The sequence below is a fragment of the Lutzomyia longipalpis genome, chromosome 1 (assembly GCF_024334085.1).
Source record: "Lutzomyia longipalpis isolate SR_M1_2022 chromosome 1, ASM2433408v1".
In the NCBI taxonomy this organism is placed as follows: Eukaryota; Metazoa; Arthropoda; class Insecta; order Diptera; family Psychodidae; genus Lutzomyia; species Lutzomyia longipalpis.
This window is the reverse complement of record NC_074707.1, coordinates 12583269-12602121: the sequence shown is the minus strand read 5'-3', so window position 1 is coordinate 12602121 and position 18853 is coordinate 12583269. Positions and strand designations below refer to the sequence as shown.

At 31.6% G+C, this 18853-nt stretch overlaps 1 protein-coding gene across 1 annotated transcript; it reads right to left on the bottom strand.

Annotated features, from left to right (window-relative positions):
• Positions 1–1315: 1315 nt before the first annotated feature.
• On the bottom strand, positions 1316–17038 carry LOC129790360 (calexcitin-1). Its single transcript, XM_055827842.1, has 7 exons — positions 16605–17038; positions 6643–6703; positions 6469–6521; positions 6286–6405; positions 5496–5572; positions 2928–3063; positions 1316–2857 (listed from the first exon to the last, which is right to left on the bottom strand). The coding sequence occupies exons 2-7, from the start codon at positions 6698–6700 to the stop codon at positions 2747–2749; spliced, it is 555 nt and encodes a 184-aa protein (XP_055683817.1). The 5' UTR covers positions 6701–6703; positions 16605–17038; the 3' UTR covers positions 1316–2746.
• Between the last annotated feature and the right edge of the window lie 1815 nt (positions 17039–18853).

Here is an 18853-nt window from a genome sequence, read left to right as displayed (position 1 = left end):
ATATCGCGACCTTAGTATCCGAAAACGGCTACGCTACACGTCTCTCAACCTCTCGCTAACAGCAGAGAAGCGCAATTTTTATTAAGCCTGCCTACAACCCCGCTCACGGGGTGGAGAAACACACACACACATAAGCATGCGCACATATGTGTGGTCTTCGGTTTCCATGGCAGCTCTGTCGTGCGCTTATCGGCGCACGCAGCGATGAGCAAGAGCAGCGCGCATAGATTTTTTGTGTGTGCGCTCGTTCTCTCACGAAAAATGTCTCACTGCCCTAATATCCCCTTATTGACCAGGACTTAATAATTCTGGGATGAGATCCCCAATCCGGAGGTCACTTTTTCATTACTAATGAGAAGTGATCATAAATCCGGCGAAAAACCCACAATTTTGCATCAGTATCCCCTAATTGTCCAGGACTTGATAATCCTGGTACAATCCGGGGATGAAATCCCCAATCCGGAGGTCACTCTAACATTCTTAATAGGAAGTGACCACAATTCCGGCGAAAAACCCACCATTTTACACCAGCATACCAGAATTGTCCAGGATAATGGAGATCTGGCTCTTTGGGATGGGTCAAGATGGTCAGGACAGAGGGATTTTTTGGTCTGGTCATAAGAAAATGTGCTCTTCATTTGGACATAAAAGTGAATCTCAATCAATCAAATCTGTCCAAGACCGATTCTGATTAATATTGGTAGAGAAAATCTCGGGAATAAAAAAAAATTAAAGGGAATTTTTGTTCCCCCCACCCCTTTATGGTCTTTGGATCTTAATTAATTAATTAATTTTATAATATAGAACATCTTATTATAGTCATACAATCATTCAATTTTAGTGAATTTTTTTGTGTACTATTCCGGCCGGGGTTTTCTTCAATATCGTTTTTCGGCTCTCCTGTAAAGTTCACTTTTGTGGACTTACGCCTTTTTCTTGTTTCGCCCTCGTTATGCTACCTACTATTTCTCGCCTTTTACCCTCTAATATTTTATCAAAATTCACACACAACTGGTTGATGAAATCTACATTTTTTGCAAACATTGCTGTCTAAACAAAATGTTAACAATTTTGATTTTAGGACATGGACACACTAGGAGTAGTATGAGATATTTAATAATTACAAATTAACCTACTCAAGCCTCTGACACAAACAGAGAGAGAGAGAGCTAAAAAAAATCTATCAAATAGTCGTTAATAAAAAGTTTCCACGGGCTCTTCTTAAATTCCAATTAATACGTGTATGGAAAATATCTAAAAATAAAATCCTAAATATTTTTAAAATATCTCTCCCCCAATATCCCAGTAAAAGAGATTTTATATTTTGCATCCAATAAATTTTACTTTATTATTATCAATATCGAAGAATAGATTGCACTACTTTACAGTGTTACACATGCAGTTACACCGTTTACACGATTACATGATACAATTTTTTTTATCTGCCACAAACTCCGTGATTTTTCCATATTTCATTCTTTTCTAAATATCCTTTTTCAATATAATCATTCGAATATGCATTTTCTCTATAGACGAATACATTTTTATCCATATTTTGCATTTAATTGATTAATCTCACAGAAATTTTTGTTTTTTATGTAAGGAGAATTTTTTTGAATTTTTGCAAAGTCTTGCTGTATTTGTTCCTTCCTTTTTTATTACCTGTAGATTGAAAAGTTTGTTAAATCTCTACTTTACCTCGTTTTTTTTCTATAGGTATAGTTTCTTTTTGAAAGGCGAGTTCCACCTTTTAGTGGAACTCTAGAATTTTTGATAACACTGAACAGTCAATTTGCTATTTTTTTTTTATTAATTCCTGAAAATGTTTCATGAAACGTGTCATCATCTTTGAACCTATATATAATAAATTTATAGTAATTACTATCAACAATTCCTCGTTATTTTGTGCTTCATTGTAATTGATCCTTGCTTATAATCTCTAGTCATTCTCAATTTTTCTTTAAAAACTTTTTCATTAATGGACAACTTTTTATATTGACTTTAAAGTTTCGTTGCATAAAATTAAACATCTCGCTTCTGAGAGATTGAAAGTTTTTTTTTAAGAATGTGCAAATGTTTTCAGAGTCATTAAATCTGTCATGTCTATTAACAGGATCTCCATTCTACGTTTTTTTTATTAGTATTAATCATTCTTTTTTTATTCAAGTTGAAAAGATTAATGAGGACTTTCCACAAACTCAACATTCTTATCTAACCACACCAAAAAATTTTCGTTTTTTGCATAGTGTTTTCGGTCACAAGATGTGATTGTGTGTGTTAAAGAAAAACGTTTTGGCCTTATTTCGGCTTCTCAGCTTTATTTATTCGTTAATTCTGGAGCAGAATGATACTGTCGAGCTCACCCATTTTTTTTATGCATTCCTTTGCGGAAAGCGGCATTACTTGTTTGAAATATTTCAGACTTATAAAATGAGCAGTATTATAAAAAAAAACGTTTCTTGCCTCTGCAACAATATTTAATGTTTGCTGCATCACACAGCATAGCTAAAAATTTTCATCATAGCATATTTTTTTGTTAAAGGAAGAAAGTTTAATTCATTTTTTCGATAGAACCATAATAATTAACTGATTGACAAAGTTTTTTTAAGGATGAAGAAGAAATACTGGCAGTTATCTATATAAATTACATATCTAAAAATTTTTTCTTTCGTTTTATTTGTGAATTTTTCGTCTTAACTACCAACGATTTTTTTTCCAAAAAACATTTTATCTTTCTTTCGCAGCTTTAGAAAGACAAATTTCCAAAAATGTAGTTGCCCGGTGCGGACGGGTCTTCTGATGCAAAATATTCCTGCCATAATTCAGCAAATTCCTCACGCGACACCTCTTCTTGTCCCTGAAACATATAAAATGAAATAAATTATGTATTGCCTCTATTTATGACCTCTTTCAGCCGTGTAACATACCTTGGACATTTTTGCAAATGCCTCCTCGCATTCCTTCCTGTCAGTGCCATAACAGGAGCAAACTGTTGCGAATTCTCTAGCATCGATTGTACCATCGTTGGAGGCATCCTCCAAATCAAACATAAAATTCATGTATCTGTAATTAAAACAAAAAAGGTGTACAGTGAAATAGTATTTTTTTCTCCAAACATGAGCTTTTTGCCGCGCCTATGTTCAAATTATTGTGACAATGTGTATGGTATTAACAAAAAGAGGAGAGGAAAATCACATAAAAGCTTTGCATTTCCCTGTAATTTATTCCCATTTAATGCGAAAAATCATCACGCTCGACCAAGCCGATTAGAAGGATGATGATGATATATCAATAATTAAAATGAAATCTTCATAGAATTTAAAAAAAAAAAACAGAACTCACAGTCGGTGAAGATAACTTAATACTTAAAACTCAATATTAGTTATCAAAATTAAAAATGTACTACAACATGCACTGCATATCTTTATATCCAGTCTAACCAAATAAATTGTTGCTTCGCTCTAATATATAACTTGCACCGCTTTGTAGCATATTAAAGACTTAAAGCTCCTGTTTTTGAAGAAATATTGCATTGGTTTTGGCAGAAAATTTCAGAGATATTGGTAAGGTTTTATAGAGATTCTATATAATTGAATAAGCCATTAAACTATAGGGATCCGTTTAATAAAGAAAATCATGAATTAAATAATGACTAAAGGAGGGGGAGAACAATTTTCGGAAACGATTTCCCGAAATAAGCTTCACTTAAATATTCACTTTTAGCATATTCATCCAAAGCAGATATGACTTTTTTAAAGTAAACAGATAGCATCGAACCAAAAGTAGAATATTTGCTCCAAAATTAGGAACTTAGAGTACTTGGCCCTATAAAGGGAGAGTTGTGGTGAATGCAGATGATATGAAGCAAAAGTTTGTTTGTGCATTTCCAACATTGTCGCCCAAATTTACATGAAAAACTGATATCAGCTCTTTTAAAGAGCTCAAAGACAAAATTAGACAAAAAATGAGGTATGTGTTGTGGCTGTACACAAAACAGTAGCTATAAGGACAGAATATCAAGGGAAAAATTAGGATTCAAGTCTTTTTCTTTCTATGCGATACTTCAAATAGTTTTGAAACAAGAGGCGATATATTAGGTACAATAAACACATACTTAACGAAGAACTTAAATTTAAGTGAATTTATCAAACAATTTGACTGAATAAGATGTAAATAAATACAAAAAAAAATTATTGAAATAAAAGAAAAATTTGTCAATTTTCATGATTTATCAGATGTAAAATAAATGTAACTAAATCATGTGGATTTATTCGTGGGAAAAGGGAAAATGTAGAAAAATATCCTTAAGAATAATAAAAGGTAAGGAGAAAAGCATGACGAATAGGAGACGAATGAATATAAAATAAGTAACCATGAAAAGAAAATCCGTAAGTTAATTACACTGTTAAAAATACTTCAGCTTTTTTAAAAAAATTGAATTGGTTATTTTTCATGAAACCGAATAACTTCTGCTATTGTAACTGATTAACTTTTGCTAAATTAGCTGTTCCAATTTGCCTATAATATTAATTCACTGAATAACTTCAATTTTCTTGACTATTTCATTCTGTTATTTTAACCAAACAACTTCTGTTCTTTTGACTTTCGCTGTTTTGTGACCAAATGACTTCAGTCATTTTTACTAAATGGTTCAGTCATTTTAACCATTTACATTGATGTTTCTTTCTTTCATTGTTCAACTTCAGTCAATATAACCTAATGAATCGGTTATAAAAACTGAAATAATTTGGCTAAAATGCCATATGACAGATTGATTTGGTCAATTTGACCAATTTTTTTTTAAGAGTGTAAAATAAGGTAAGTACATTCTTTGCATATCAACAAGCCTTTAGACTCCTGTCGTTTCTCTCCATGGAGTGTTGAAGTTATTCAAAACAAGATAGGGCAATTAAAATAAAAACTACATAAAGCATTATAAAATAATTTTCCGGTCACATTTAGTTCACAATTTTACCATTGAAAACAATAAAAAGGATTATTAATTCAGCATCAAATGAAATAGGAATTTTTGATTAATCCACATTACACTGGTACCTTAATTCAATTTAATACAGGATTTAATATCGATGTTTCGAATGTACCTTTAATGCTTTTTAATATTAAATAATATTGTGGAATGATTAAGAGATTCAAAATTTGTTCATGAATGCAGTAAATTATCACCATGATCATGTACATACAATGGCAAAGTTGCATTTTATATCAAAATTCAACCCCCAACAAATCATTGTAGGTAGGTACATTTAATGGTCGTTTGCCACCAACATCTAATTGAGCACAGTGCTTATTTGCAAATTTATATAATTCATACCAAAAGTGGCTAACGTTGAACGTCGTCTTATGTACATTTAATAACTACAACATGGTTTTACATAGAGTATAATGACGACGATTTATTCATTTATCCAATAGCTAATTCATTGTGGTTTATATATCACATTTATAATGGACTTTACAGTGGGATTAACACATACCTTTGCTGCCAATCCATTACAGTACTTGGATCTTTGGCATATGCATCCCACATAATGCACCACTCATCAACGGACACCTAAAAAAACACCCAAAACAATTTAAAATGCATAAAGTTTTTATTTGCCAACCAAATATTTGATTAATTTGTATAACCATAAAGTCATATTTATTTATTAGAATTAATGGATACAAATTATTATGCTTAATTTTTGCGTATTTGATGCGTTTATAAATGCTATGAGTTTGTCTCATTAATAGCGTATACTATATACATAAATCATTTCCGGCCAAATGTAGAATTATCAAATTAGTAGAGCAAATAATTTCACGACCCCAAAATTGCAGATATTTTTATTAAAAATCGAACGTCCTAAAATTTTTCTTCTTTTAATTCTAATTTTTGAAATCAAATGCAAAAACATTTAAACAAAGCAGATTAATTATTTCAAATAAAAAATCACAAAAAAAGTAAATAATTTCTTCTTTAGCTTAATTAAATTTATCTTCTGCCAACGGTGAGATAGTTTGTAAGAAGATTATATCACACATGGGGGTATAATTTTAATTGATTAGTAGATGTAATATATAACTTTCATGTCCTTAGCATGGCTGCATGTATAATATGGTATGTATTGTGTACATAGAAATTAGAATCTAGGGGGATACATTTAATACTTTTATGCAATTAGAACGTTACGAAATTTTGTTGTGAATTATTAGCAAAAAAAATGCCTTAAGTTATCAACTTACATACAAGATTTACAAGTCATTGTTAAAAATACAACGTACCTGTCCATCATTATCCTTGTCTGCTTTGGATCGCAATCCTTCCCATATCTTTAACATTTCTTCGTAAGTTTCTTGATTTTTTGCTGAACCAGCCGGCCATCCTCGTAGTGTACAAATTTTCTGTTGAATACCGAATACATAAAATTACATTGTAAAAAATTCAGCTTTTATATAAGTTCTTACTTCAATGGCCTGTTCAAAATCTTTGATGTCTATTTCTCCGCTCTGGTTAACGTCTGAAAATATAAAATATAATGTTACATACCTAGCTGTATTTTAATAGCGGACTGAAGGGCTATTCGCCTTACAAAAAAATTTTAATATTACATGACGTTCATTGAAAATAAAATAACTTACCAAAGAATACATTAAACACGTACAAAAGCTTCTTTTTCCGAAAATCAGAAATTGACATTATCTGGAAAACAAAAAAAGCTCAATTACTCTAGCATTCAGATTTGTATCGTTTTTAGTTTTTAAGAAAATTAAAGTTTGCTTTGAAACATAAATTATTGTCTTCATTTTTTTTTAAATATGAAAACTGAACATTTTCCACAGACAAAAGTTCCATTTGTCATTAATTTTATCTACCTATCATATGTAGCGTTTCAGTATTTTCTTAAACTCTACTCATTTTCTCACAAGGAAACCTCTTAGTAAAGCAAATAAAAGTGCAATTCGTTACAGAAAAAAGGGAGGAAAAAAAAAAGATACTCCACCAAAAGCGATAAAACCTCTCAAGGACTATATGTGAGGAAACTTACAGCGCGAAACACGTACCTTCCTATAAAAAGATGGAGTGTATATGTATTTTATCCAAACCAAAAATACATGGTTCTTGTAATGTGGTACATTAACACTATAAACTCGGCAAATAACAGAAATGGAAAAAGCCATACCATACAAATAACATTGACTTTGAATGTTCATTCTGTTCTTTTCTTCATTCAGAATTCAGAAGCAGAAACTTATTTAAAAAAAAATTGTTAGAATTTCTCCCTTTACTCAAGTTTTATAAATGCATAAAAATCTATATCATAAAAAACACTTGCCCAGAGGTCTTATGTATTATTTGTGATGGGGACTGTCATTTAATAAATTAATCTGTCCACATCCGTATAGCTCATAATCTTTAATTTAATACTATTATGTTCATATATACATACATACATACAGATATATTGTGGTTTGTGTGTGAAGCCAATACATTTCCAACATGGGACATGGGCAAATTCATATTCCTAAAATAATTAATTTTAATTGAGAAGATTATGACGTTCCTTTTCAAAATTTAATTATTTGACAATTTTTGTTAGCACTAATGTTCCCTAAACATGCTTTCACCACAAACTGTGTAATTATCTTTCATTTAATATTGTACAACAATGGATACCATAAAGTAATATTATAAGCAACGTCGGACAATTTTACCAACACTAGACCGTTTAATATGTATATTGATATAAGAGAGAAATTTGACATAATTCCCCCAAAAAAAATATAGTATGTATACTTTTCGTTAAAACGAGATAAATAATCTTCATGGGAAACTTTCATGATGAAATCTTATTAGGATGCGTTTCATAAAGCTCCTATTGGAGAAAGCTGCATCATAAGATTGGCTCGTTTTTCCTGCACTTTACTGCTTGAATTTCAATTTTTGATAAGTTATTGGTATGGAACGAAAACTACCTACCTAAGAAAATGTATATAGCGAGAGAAAATAAAGTTAGCCAATTTTTCGAAAAAAATCTTCACGGTTCTCTTGACTCAAATCGCTTTTAGGCATAAATACTTTCTAATACGAAACATTGAATTTCATATTTTTTTCTCTTTTTGTTCCTGACACATTCAACAGGCTACAATAGATCAAATATTATTTTATTATTATTATACTCATGAAAAGCTTATTAATATACATATGCATAATGCACATTGCGTGCAAGGAGTGTTATTATCGTAAATTTTCAACATTTCACTTCTTCCACGCAGATTGGCAATTTAGAATGGCAAAAATGCATTGTTTTACCTTTGCTTTTAACCTACAATAAACTTTTTATGTATGCACCTAAGGCCTTTTGCATAGAAGAAAAAAATCAATATACTACCCTTTTCCTGTAAAACTTGTTCAGTTTACTAAACTTTATTTTTTTCTGATTTAAAGAGATATTTTTGTAATAAAAAAACACATGGGTTTCGTGTTAATTTTTAACGCCATCTGTGGCACTTTAAGGCTTTATAAAGATATCAATCACATTCCTTTAATATTCCTTAACTTTCAAGGAAAAAAACTAAAGGCTTTAATCATTCCTTTAATATTCCTCAACTTTCAAGGAAAAAAACTAAAGACTTTAATCTAAAAGAATTGTGATTTTTTGGTAAACCCTTTTAAGAAAACTATTTTATAAATAAACAGAAGATAATTCTCCTTTTTGTGTGAATAAGTCCTTTTTATCGCAAATGGTAGGTATAAAGGTCGTCTCAAAAATTGACTTTTTGCCAGATTTCTTTTTTGCCTTTATTCTGGTCATATGTATTTCGATGACACTTTCCACACAATCTCCCCACAAGGGAATTCAATGGGATTTGATAACAGGAAACTGTGTATGGGAACTTTTTCTCCATGTTTCAAAAGAGTCCTCCTTCCTGCCAACAAAGTATGTATTCACCGGCAGTATTTTGCCACGTATATACGGAATCAATACTATACCAATAAATCTTCAGAAATTTGTTTCTGGAAGACTTTTTTCATCCTTGAATTCATTTCTTATAATCGCGGTGGGAATTTTCCCCATAATATTCCACGCCAAAAGGAATGACAAGCTCCTCCATCGCGAGGGTTGTAGCAATGGGTATTCCACATATTCAGTGACATGAGTGGTAATTTGATTCATTAGTTTGCATTTCTAGCATGAAAACTTTGCATTTTATTGAATTTATTTTAACTTTGAAACACCCCTTTATATTAAATTACTTTATTAGTCTGAATAGATTAAAGAACTCACAATCAGAGAGAAATGATTAAAGTTTTACATCTTCTCTATGAGAAATCTTTAGAAACTTCTGCCATCTCTATACCTACTTTTTTAACGTGAAGGCAATTTTAAATTGAGATAAAATTGAACATGAGCTGAACCAAATATTTTCTATGATTTTTTTTGGTTGTTATACTATTCTCGAAAGAGCACCAGCACAGCTGGTGCACCTAAAAATTTCCAAATTTAATAATGTTATCCTGTGAAGTTTATTTAATGTGAGTTTTCGAAAACCTCGGAAGCTTTATACCAACAAAACTTTCCCAATGGAGTACACATTATGACGATAATATTTTTTTTCGAAATATTTTAGTATGTAGAATACCACATAATTGACGAGAAATATATGAAATAGCTTCAATAAGTATAATTCTCTGTAATATTCTTGAAAATTATCACCTCCCCCATTTCCCACTGATATGGCTGAGAAATAAATTTTCTCTAACGTGAAATGTTTTAAAATTGTACACCGCGTGTGTAGAAATTAAGGGGATCCATATCGCAATTTCTCCATTTGCGTATTGAGGGGGTTTTAGGAAAATCAAGCAAAATTTTCCAGTAGGAAAGCAATGCCCATAAATCATCATCACCCCATTTATTGCCGACAAATAAAGCTCTGAGTATAATGAGAGGAGGGAATTCTTTGTTCGTAACCAATATTGCCATAGGGAATGCCTCTCTATGTGTGCCAAACAATCGCTCAATGACAAATTCAATCACATTTTTTGTGTACGTGGACAATATCACAGAGGTAAGACCAACTTCTGGTGAATTCTGATAAGCCATAAAGACAAATAAGACCCTCGCAAGAAAGTTGCACACCAATTGGTATCAATTTCATTACACAAAAAAAATCACAAACATTATTAATCTATGTAACTTTTTTCATTCATGAAATTGTATTCCTGGTACTAAAATAAGGAAGTTGTTATAATCAAATTGAAAACAGTTTTATGTACATATATAAGTATTATATCAATGCGACAGAGACAGAATTTTAAACAACCATAGTTTGGATTAAGTTGGGAAAGTATTGATGAAAACTGAATGAAATTTCAAAATATGTATATACTTGAATTCCACTCCATGAATTTAATCCTTTACCCTGCCTTCATACATCTAGAGAAGTAACACTTTACAACTTTCTCCTTGACCAAAAACATTAATAGTAGTAGTAGATATACATCTACTATATCAAACTTCCACAATAATATAGGTAGGTATACAAAAAGTTGCAGCTTTGGATAATTCTGAAAGTTCTAAAAAGCTAAAATGTTTGGTTGAACAGATGGTTTTCGTAAAAAAAAAGAAGTCAAAACACTCGTATTATGCTGCTTTTCCGCAGGATCAATCAATTTTTATTAAACTTTCCATCATTTTTTTTCCCAATGAATTTACACATTTTTATTGCGGGTGTTTTTATTGATTTAGTATTTTTCTGCATAGAAAGCTCAAATGGGGAATGGTACTGCAGCATCATAAACACCACATGAGATTGAACGCAAAATGATGTAGTGGCGCGAAAACGTGAAAAGATACTTACTGTAAATGGTGTTTATTTAATGTGTTTATTTTTTTAAAGTACATATACAAAAAGCCGTGTATTTGACATTTAGATTAACTCACCACCCCCAAAGCCCTTTTTCTACGAAATTAAATTTTTTTTAAAGTAATTTATTCATGAATTTTCAACACTCCCTTACAATTCTCCCTTATTATACTTTTAAAAAAATCCCTTTTTTATTCAAAAATTTAATCCCTTTTTCATACAAATGTAATTTATAATTTGTTAATGAAAGCCCAAAAATATGATAAACACCAAATTGAGTAAAAATTGCAGTAAAATTAATTAGAAGAACACATATTACGTGTCTTCTTCATCATTAAGGGAAAATTACGCAAAATTTGATTGATTATTGTGGAATACAATGCATATGTATACATGAAATGGTCTGTTGTTGAGGGATATCATTAACCATTGTCTGCTTACGCCACAAATTTTGATACAATATGATTCATGTGAATAGAATAGAATAAGGTACATCAGACTATACGCATGATATCTTTAAGAAAAAAAAAGCTTTGAAGAGATTTACTAAACTTCCCTTTTTATTTATTAAAGCTCAAGGTAGTTATATTTTTGATGTGAAAATATTTCTTGCGATACTCAAAAAAAATTAAATTACGTTTTATTTATCTACCTTTCGAACGACATGTAATGTTTCAAAGGGAGCCCTATTTTAGTTTTCCATTTTGGGGAAATGACGAAAAGTTGGAAAAGGATTTATTTGGTAGATATTGCATCAACTGCAATCCCTGATTATTTCATTTTCTATTCATGACATTTAATCTCAAGCTCAAGTCTTCCATGAAATTGCCTCATATATGCAATCTTTTTGTTCAATTCAGTTCCACATCCTATTAGAATGTTAGAAGAATCCAAAATTTGGATCGAGGTCTCTCTATTCAAATAGCCATAAATCTCGTACAAAGGACATATATAAGTGAGCAATTTCGCATTAGACTTCCATTAATCCATAAATCCATATATAGTATTTACGTACAGCACATACAATATTTTAAAGGATTTATCTTCTTTTTCAATTTCACTAATAACTTTCTTTTTCATTGACATCTATTTGAACAACTGGACTTTTTCATTAAATAAATGCTTCGCTCAATTTAGCGAAACTCTAACAAAAATCATTTGTATTCATTTATTAAAATCTCATTGATCTAGAAAGTCCATTAAAAAGATAAATCAAATATTGATTACTTGAACTATAATTAAAGTTTTTTAATTTTCTTTCAATTCCCAAAATCCCCCAATAGAAGCTATCTTGATTAGAAATCTCTGGGGAGAATGTTCAATATGTATACAAAAATTAAACAAAATGGCAATATTTTTTTTTTATATTATGTAGTGTGAAAATATTTTGAGGATAGAGCTGGAAATTTTTTTATAAAACTTTTTTTTTTCAAAAAATTTAGGGGATTGGCAATTTAATCATTTTTATCTATTCAGCATTTTTAGTTGTCTGAAAGAGGATGTTCATGCAATTTAACACTGATTGTTTCTATTTTGCACCTGAATGAACTTTAAAATAAGTTATCTATTGTATTAATTTAAAAAAAAAAATCTTTTGTTTAAATTTGTTTTGTTTAACCTGCTGGCCGCCAAGACCTTGGAGCTTCCTTAGAGCGCCAAGGTGGGGTCGTTGAACGACCCCAAGAAGGAAGTCGATTTTCTCATAAACTATAAAACCGGGAACTGTCGGGTCACTACCTTTAGACTCCTTATATAGTCCTCTTGCCCCTTGCATCACAAATTCGCCACCCGGAAACACGCAGAAGAAGATATTAGGGAAAAACATTTTTCACTCATTTTTCACACTTTCTTCGTGAGAAATTTGCCACGAAGTTGACCGCAACTGCTATTTTTTTCACTACTTCCCCACATTCCCCTCACTTCCCGCACCGTGATAAATGGCAATATTTCTCGAATATTCTTTATTGTTTTGCACATTTATATGCTTCTAATTATGTTTTATGTTGTTTATGTTACTTATTCGCGATAATTCTGACACTGAGACGGTAAAGTGAGAAAGTAAACACAACCCTTCAACCCCCTTCAACCATATAATTCATGATGTGACTAACTTCATTCTAAGAAATTTTCCGCAGTATGGCCGTTACACCAATTTTTGAATTCCCTTCTTCTACATTTTCCTTAATAACTTTTCTTGTGGTGGACGGATTGAGCTGAAATTTTTACACAACCTCCTCAGATAACCAAAGAACTTATTTCCAAAAGATGGGAATGGTATCTTTTATATTTATTAAGTTATAGCATGAAATATAGGGCTGGGGTCGTTCAACGACCCCGCTTGGCGGCCTAGAGGTTAACCAATGCAATTCAATTCTCTGCCGAATAAGAATTATATATAACTTAAAAATGTTCATTACATTTTTTTTAAATCTATTTCTGTAATTCCTTCTATAAAAAAAACCACACCATTAGATTTAAGCGTAATCTTGCAGCTTCTGCAGCCATTTGTAAAGCTGAGATTGAGGTCAAATTGGATAAATCGGATTTTTTTTCACATTTTGGAAGCCAAAACAAAAATTTTACTATTTATTAATCTTTATTCATTTATAATTAGAATAAATAAAATAAATTCTGTAATAAATAAAGACCATCTTATTAGAATAAAATATTTTATTCACTTGTTGCTTCAGGGAGTTAATCAAAGTTAAAAACAGAAGTTTTGAATGTAAAACAATAAAAATATTTATTATGACGAACTCTGCTCTATTGAGTCCTGGAAAAAGTTTTATCTTTTATGACTTATACCATCCAGCTACGGCAGGAGCATGTGAAAGTATCTGCAGTGTCTGTTTGAAAATTTTCCTCTTAAAAATCGAGGAATTTACTACACCCATAGGTTAAAAAAAAATTATTAGTTTATTTTGCTTCTTTTACATTGCATTGCAAAAACAAATAACCACTCGTGTTTCCTTGAATGAGTTTTTAAAATTATTAATTTAAGTCAATCATAACGCGTCCAGTTATTAGAGTTGGTATACCACAACGCGGATGGGTCAGTCTATGCGTTGTAATTTAATTTGTGAGTAATATTAGTAGGCAAAGTGGATTTTTTGTAAAATTTAGTAATTTGACAGATTAAAATGCTTATATCTTAAGTTCTATTAGACCTACAGAAATTTCTTGACTAGTTCTGGAAAGGTATTGAAATAAGCTATAATCTGACATATATTTCGATACATTTCAAGGTCACCCCCAGAATTCAAAATGGCGGATTTATGTTCTACCAAAACAGTTTTTTGCACTTTTCGTCCTGAAAGAATGATTCTAGAGGTTTCTGATGTTCTAGAAAGATGTAGATAATTGCAAAACCTTTAATTTGATACTAAGTTGAGTCAAATCGGACAAGCGGTTCAAGAGATATGGCTCTTAGAACTTTTCAAATTCAAGAATTTTTCAAATGGCTATATCTTCTAAACGGCGACATAGAATTTCTTCATTTTCGGACTGGTGAAAGATATTAAGTCAGGCTACAACATATCAAAAATTCAAGGAAATCTAAGATGGGGATTCGGAGATATAGCCCCTTAAAGTTAGGCAATTTTTGTTTTTGTTTTTAGCGCCTCTTGCGGATGTTTCTGAAACTTGAAATGTTCTAGACAGTTGTAGGGCTTCTCAATACCTTTCATTTGATACCAAGATGGTCAAAATCGGTCAAGCCGTTCTCGAGTTATATCGAAAAAACACTTTTTGCTTTAGGCCGCCATATTTGCTAAACCGCTTGACCGATTGTCAAGTATGAATTGTTGATGAAAACGTCTCACTGAGCTATACAACATACTAAAATTTCAGACCTCTAGCTATAAGGGAACTGGTTGACGGTGTTTCAAAATGGCGGACGGCGGCCATCTTGGATTTTGAAAATGCGAAAATATGAAAATTTACACCCACATTTCTATAGAAAACTTCAAACCGGAAGTCTCTATCTGTTACAGTTCTTGAGCTATAAGGCAAAGTTTGGCGCACCGGCCGGCAGGCCGGCCGGCCGGATCAAAAATTTTCCACCACCATTTTCATAATGTGGGATGTCTAAAACATGCTCATACCAAGTTTGAGCCCGATCCGAGGTGGTCGGTTTTTCCGACGATTACAATACTTGGTATGCCACGATTGTGGTATACCAACTAATTATTTATTGTTAATAAATCAAGTAAAGAATATCTAATCAACCAACAAAATGGGTCTACACCAGAGATTGCAGAGTTAAATTTAGAGCACGATATTTCAGAAAACTATTATAGCTTCCCGCTTCATTGCTTTTATTCCATTGATTGCTTTTATGTTGGCTCTTATTTACAAATCAGTTAATCTTGCAATTTTACAGACAAATGAGAACCATGCTTGGAATTTCCAATACTATTGTCGAATTGTGAATTCGAATTCTATGTTAGCAAAATAATTCGGACCAAAAGTCTCTTCCTTTCGACTAATTTCCGTTTAGTGCGGAAAATTTGCAGTAAATGGGATTCAGGGCATCGGGGGCGGAAATTGTGTCGATTTCACCAAAGTCAAAATTGGTGCAATGAAAAGGGGGTTGTAAATAATTAATAGGAGTACCCCTCCACTTAATAAGAGTTGTACGTGTATAAATGTAAAGTTAGCATAATAACTTACTCATGCTACACTTCCTCAGTTTGACCTCCATTCGATGCCAAATTCGAGGAACCACTCTTTGGTATTGTACTTCACAAAGGCATAACACATACTTTTTGCATGTATGCCCCATTTGGAAATGAAATGCTGTACTTTCTGTTCTTTGCCCAAATTCTGCGACCGAATATACACCGCCCATCATAAATAAAGATATTTCGTAGTGCACAAAATCTATATCTATGAGCCCCACAGTCCACACTAGAGTGAGCCAAACAAATCCTTTGCCAACATATAATGTTAACATGTAGTTCACATAGGTAGGTTACCTAAATTTCTTTTATAAAGGTTATAAGTACATACATGTAGTGTATGTAGTCTATTATCAATCTCTGAGAAACATTGTAAATTTTATTTGATAAATATCTATAAAATATTTCTTATATATGTAGGTACATATGCACTTTATATAAAGTAATATAATTTTAATGACTTAAAAGCAACCTCGACTATATTTTTCCTCTTTTATTACCTATAAAGAAAATGCATTTTTCCTTATTTGTAGTGTCACTCCAAATAAAAAAAAAACTAGGCGTGTTCTGCCCATAGGTAACGAGAAGCGTATACTGAAAAATATTGCCAGGTCTCACTAAAAATTCAACTTCACTCATTGACCTAATTTTAGGGACATAGAGTGTGAAAGTGCTTTACAAATTTTTACCCAAATTGCTGAAAGAGCTACAACAATTTAGCACATTGCGGTTGTTCCTTTTTAATAGCAATATGAACCATCACACAGAACAACACCTCTAACTATATTGAGAGTGCAATATGTATAACAATGTCTATCAGATCAATTAAATTTGCATTTATGGTTTCACGGTTAAATTTTAGCCCTATATGCGCACTGAAAAATTCAATTTTGTAGATGAAATCATAAAAATGTTTTTCAGTATGCTTTAAAATCTTTTTCTCATTTTAAATATAATGATGTATTTAGTAACAGTATATTTCATTAGACAGAATACACCGAGGAAAAAATATGAAAATTGAATTACAATAATTGGAATGTAAGAAAGGCAACTCACCGCTTTTTTTTCAGTAAGTCCAAATATTCAAATTATCCAAAAGAGCACACAATTATCTGCAGGATGAATTTTCTTGCCTCTGGGCGCTTCACCAGCAAAATCACACACAGTTGGAGGAATAAGAGAATCGACAAAATAGATTCAAGTGAAGATATAGGTAGGTACTTCGACGAATTGCAATTGAAAAGGAAACGAATATTTGCGCGAGAATGAGTCAGAGGAAACTGCCCTCAATAGTACTTCACAATACAATACAAAAGATACACCCTCACTCGTCGAGAGATAGACGCAGAATGCAGAATATTCTGCGGAGGTGATGACTTATATACGGGGTGTACACGCCAGCGTTCAACGGAGCTTTCAGAACAGAACAGCCGCGTGAAAGCTCATGGAGCGAGCTGAGGGAGTTAGTATGAGAGAGCATGGAGAGTGTGTCAGTGGCACGGATGCGAAGGTAAAGGAGCAAAAGCTGAATGGGAAAATGTTTTTTCCCTCTCTCCCAATGCAGAAAAAAAAACTAAAATAAAAACGAACACCCGGAAACGCATTTAATTTGCTTTATGGGTGGAAGATGGTCAACCCTGAGCTGATAACCTAGTCAGAAAATTTATTTTTTTTAAATGAGAGCTGCAGATGCAGAAAAGAAAAGAAAATGTGTCTGTACTTTTTTAGTAAGGGTATTTGGCACACAAGTCATCTCTCCCTCCAAAACTGCATTGTGAGATGCATTTAGAAGCCGTTTATGCGCATAAACCCCTTTCAAAGCAGAAAATCCAAAATTCATTGCAATAATAGCTACACTCATAACTATTTGTCATCATATCATTGAGGAAAAGTGGAACAATGTCAAGAACGGCATAAATATGCGGTGGATTATAGAGATTGAATATCCCAATGCAGTATTTGGTTTGAAAATGTTATCACGCCAAAAAAGTAACATTGTTTAATTCACACTATTAGAGGTTTTCAACCGCAAAGCTTCGTGGATTTCGTATATGCGCGGGAGGGAAATTCAAATTGTCTAAATAACATTTTAAATATGTACTGCAAAATCCCAGGAGATTAATTTATATAAATATGATTTTGTTATCATTTATGATTGTTTTTCCCATGATTTTTCTTTGATTTAATATTTTGATTTATTCATTATACCCTTTAATAAAACTTCAATTAAATATACATAAATGTTGTACATAATAAAAGAAATTTGCAGGTAATTATTTGAAATTATGAAATATTATAATCTCTATACCGAATAATCAATTCAATTTAATTCGCCTGATATGCTTTGAACCATATAGAATCAGAATGCAATACCAATTTAATATTAGTACGTACCGCAATTTGATTCCTAAACTTAATTACAAACATAAACGAAGTTGATGTTTATAGTATAATTTATTAATAATTAAACTACCTCTTTATTGAGCTTTTGAAACAAATAATAAAAGTTTAGTAGTAATCGCACTATAATATATCGACACTAGAATTTTATTCCTATCAATATATTTTTACCATAGTTCTCTGCAATTGCATTCTTAATCATTGATTTACTTTTCTCTTTCTTTTCTGAGAATTTAGATAGTAAATTTCCAACTTCAAAATTAGTTTCCTACCATAACTCATTGCATGCAAAATTTACTAAGCCACGATACGGTGAGAAATTTACTTAAAATTTACTATCTGCTGAATGCCAGAGAAGAAATATTAACCATATTAATTGCCAACTCACATATTAAAGTGTATCTCAGTTCAGCAAGATGTTCATGACAAATTTAAAAATTCATAGAATTAATTTGCACATGGCTGAAGGTAAGGAAAATTGAAAATGTTCAGTTTGGAATTAATAATTTGTGGTTGGAAATTCCATTGAGAACTCTACACTAGGTATCCTTTTTGTTCACTATAACTATTGGGCGGGGACTATTGTCTATCTATAGATTCTCACTTCATACATTCATTGTTAAAGAAAATGAAAACCTAATAATCTTCTTGGACTTTAAGTTTCTGCATTTTCGCTGAATTGATTCAACCAAATTTACATACATCTCTTTCATTTTACTAATCCATTTCATTTCCTCTTCTGGATTATTTTATCTTCAAGGAATTTCTCATTCAGATAAATGTTATCTCATTTGATTTAATGTCGAGATTTTATTCGGGAAATTTTAAGAGATGTGAAAGATCAAGTAAACTTCCCATCCATTAGTCGTGATTGTTTTTTTTACTCTTCTAAATAAAATTATAAT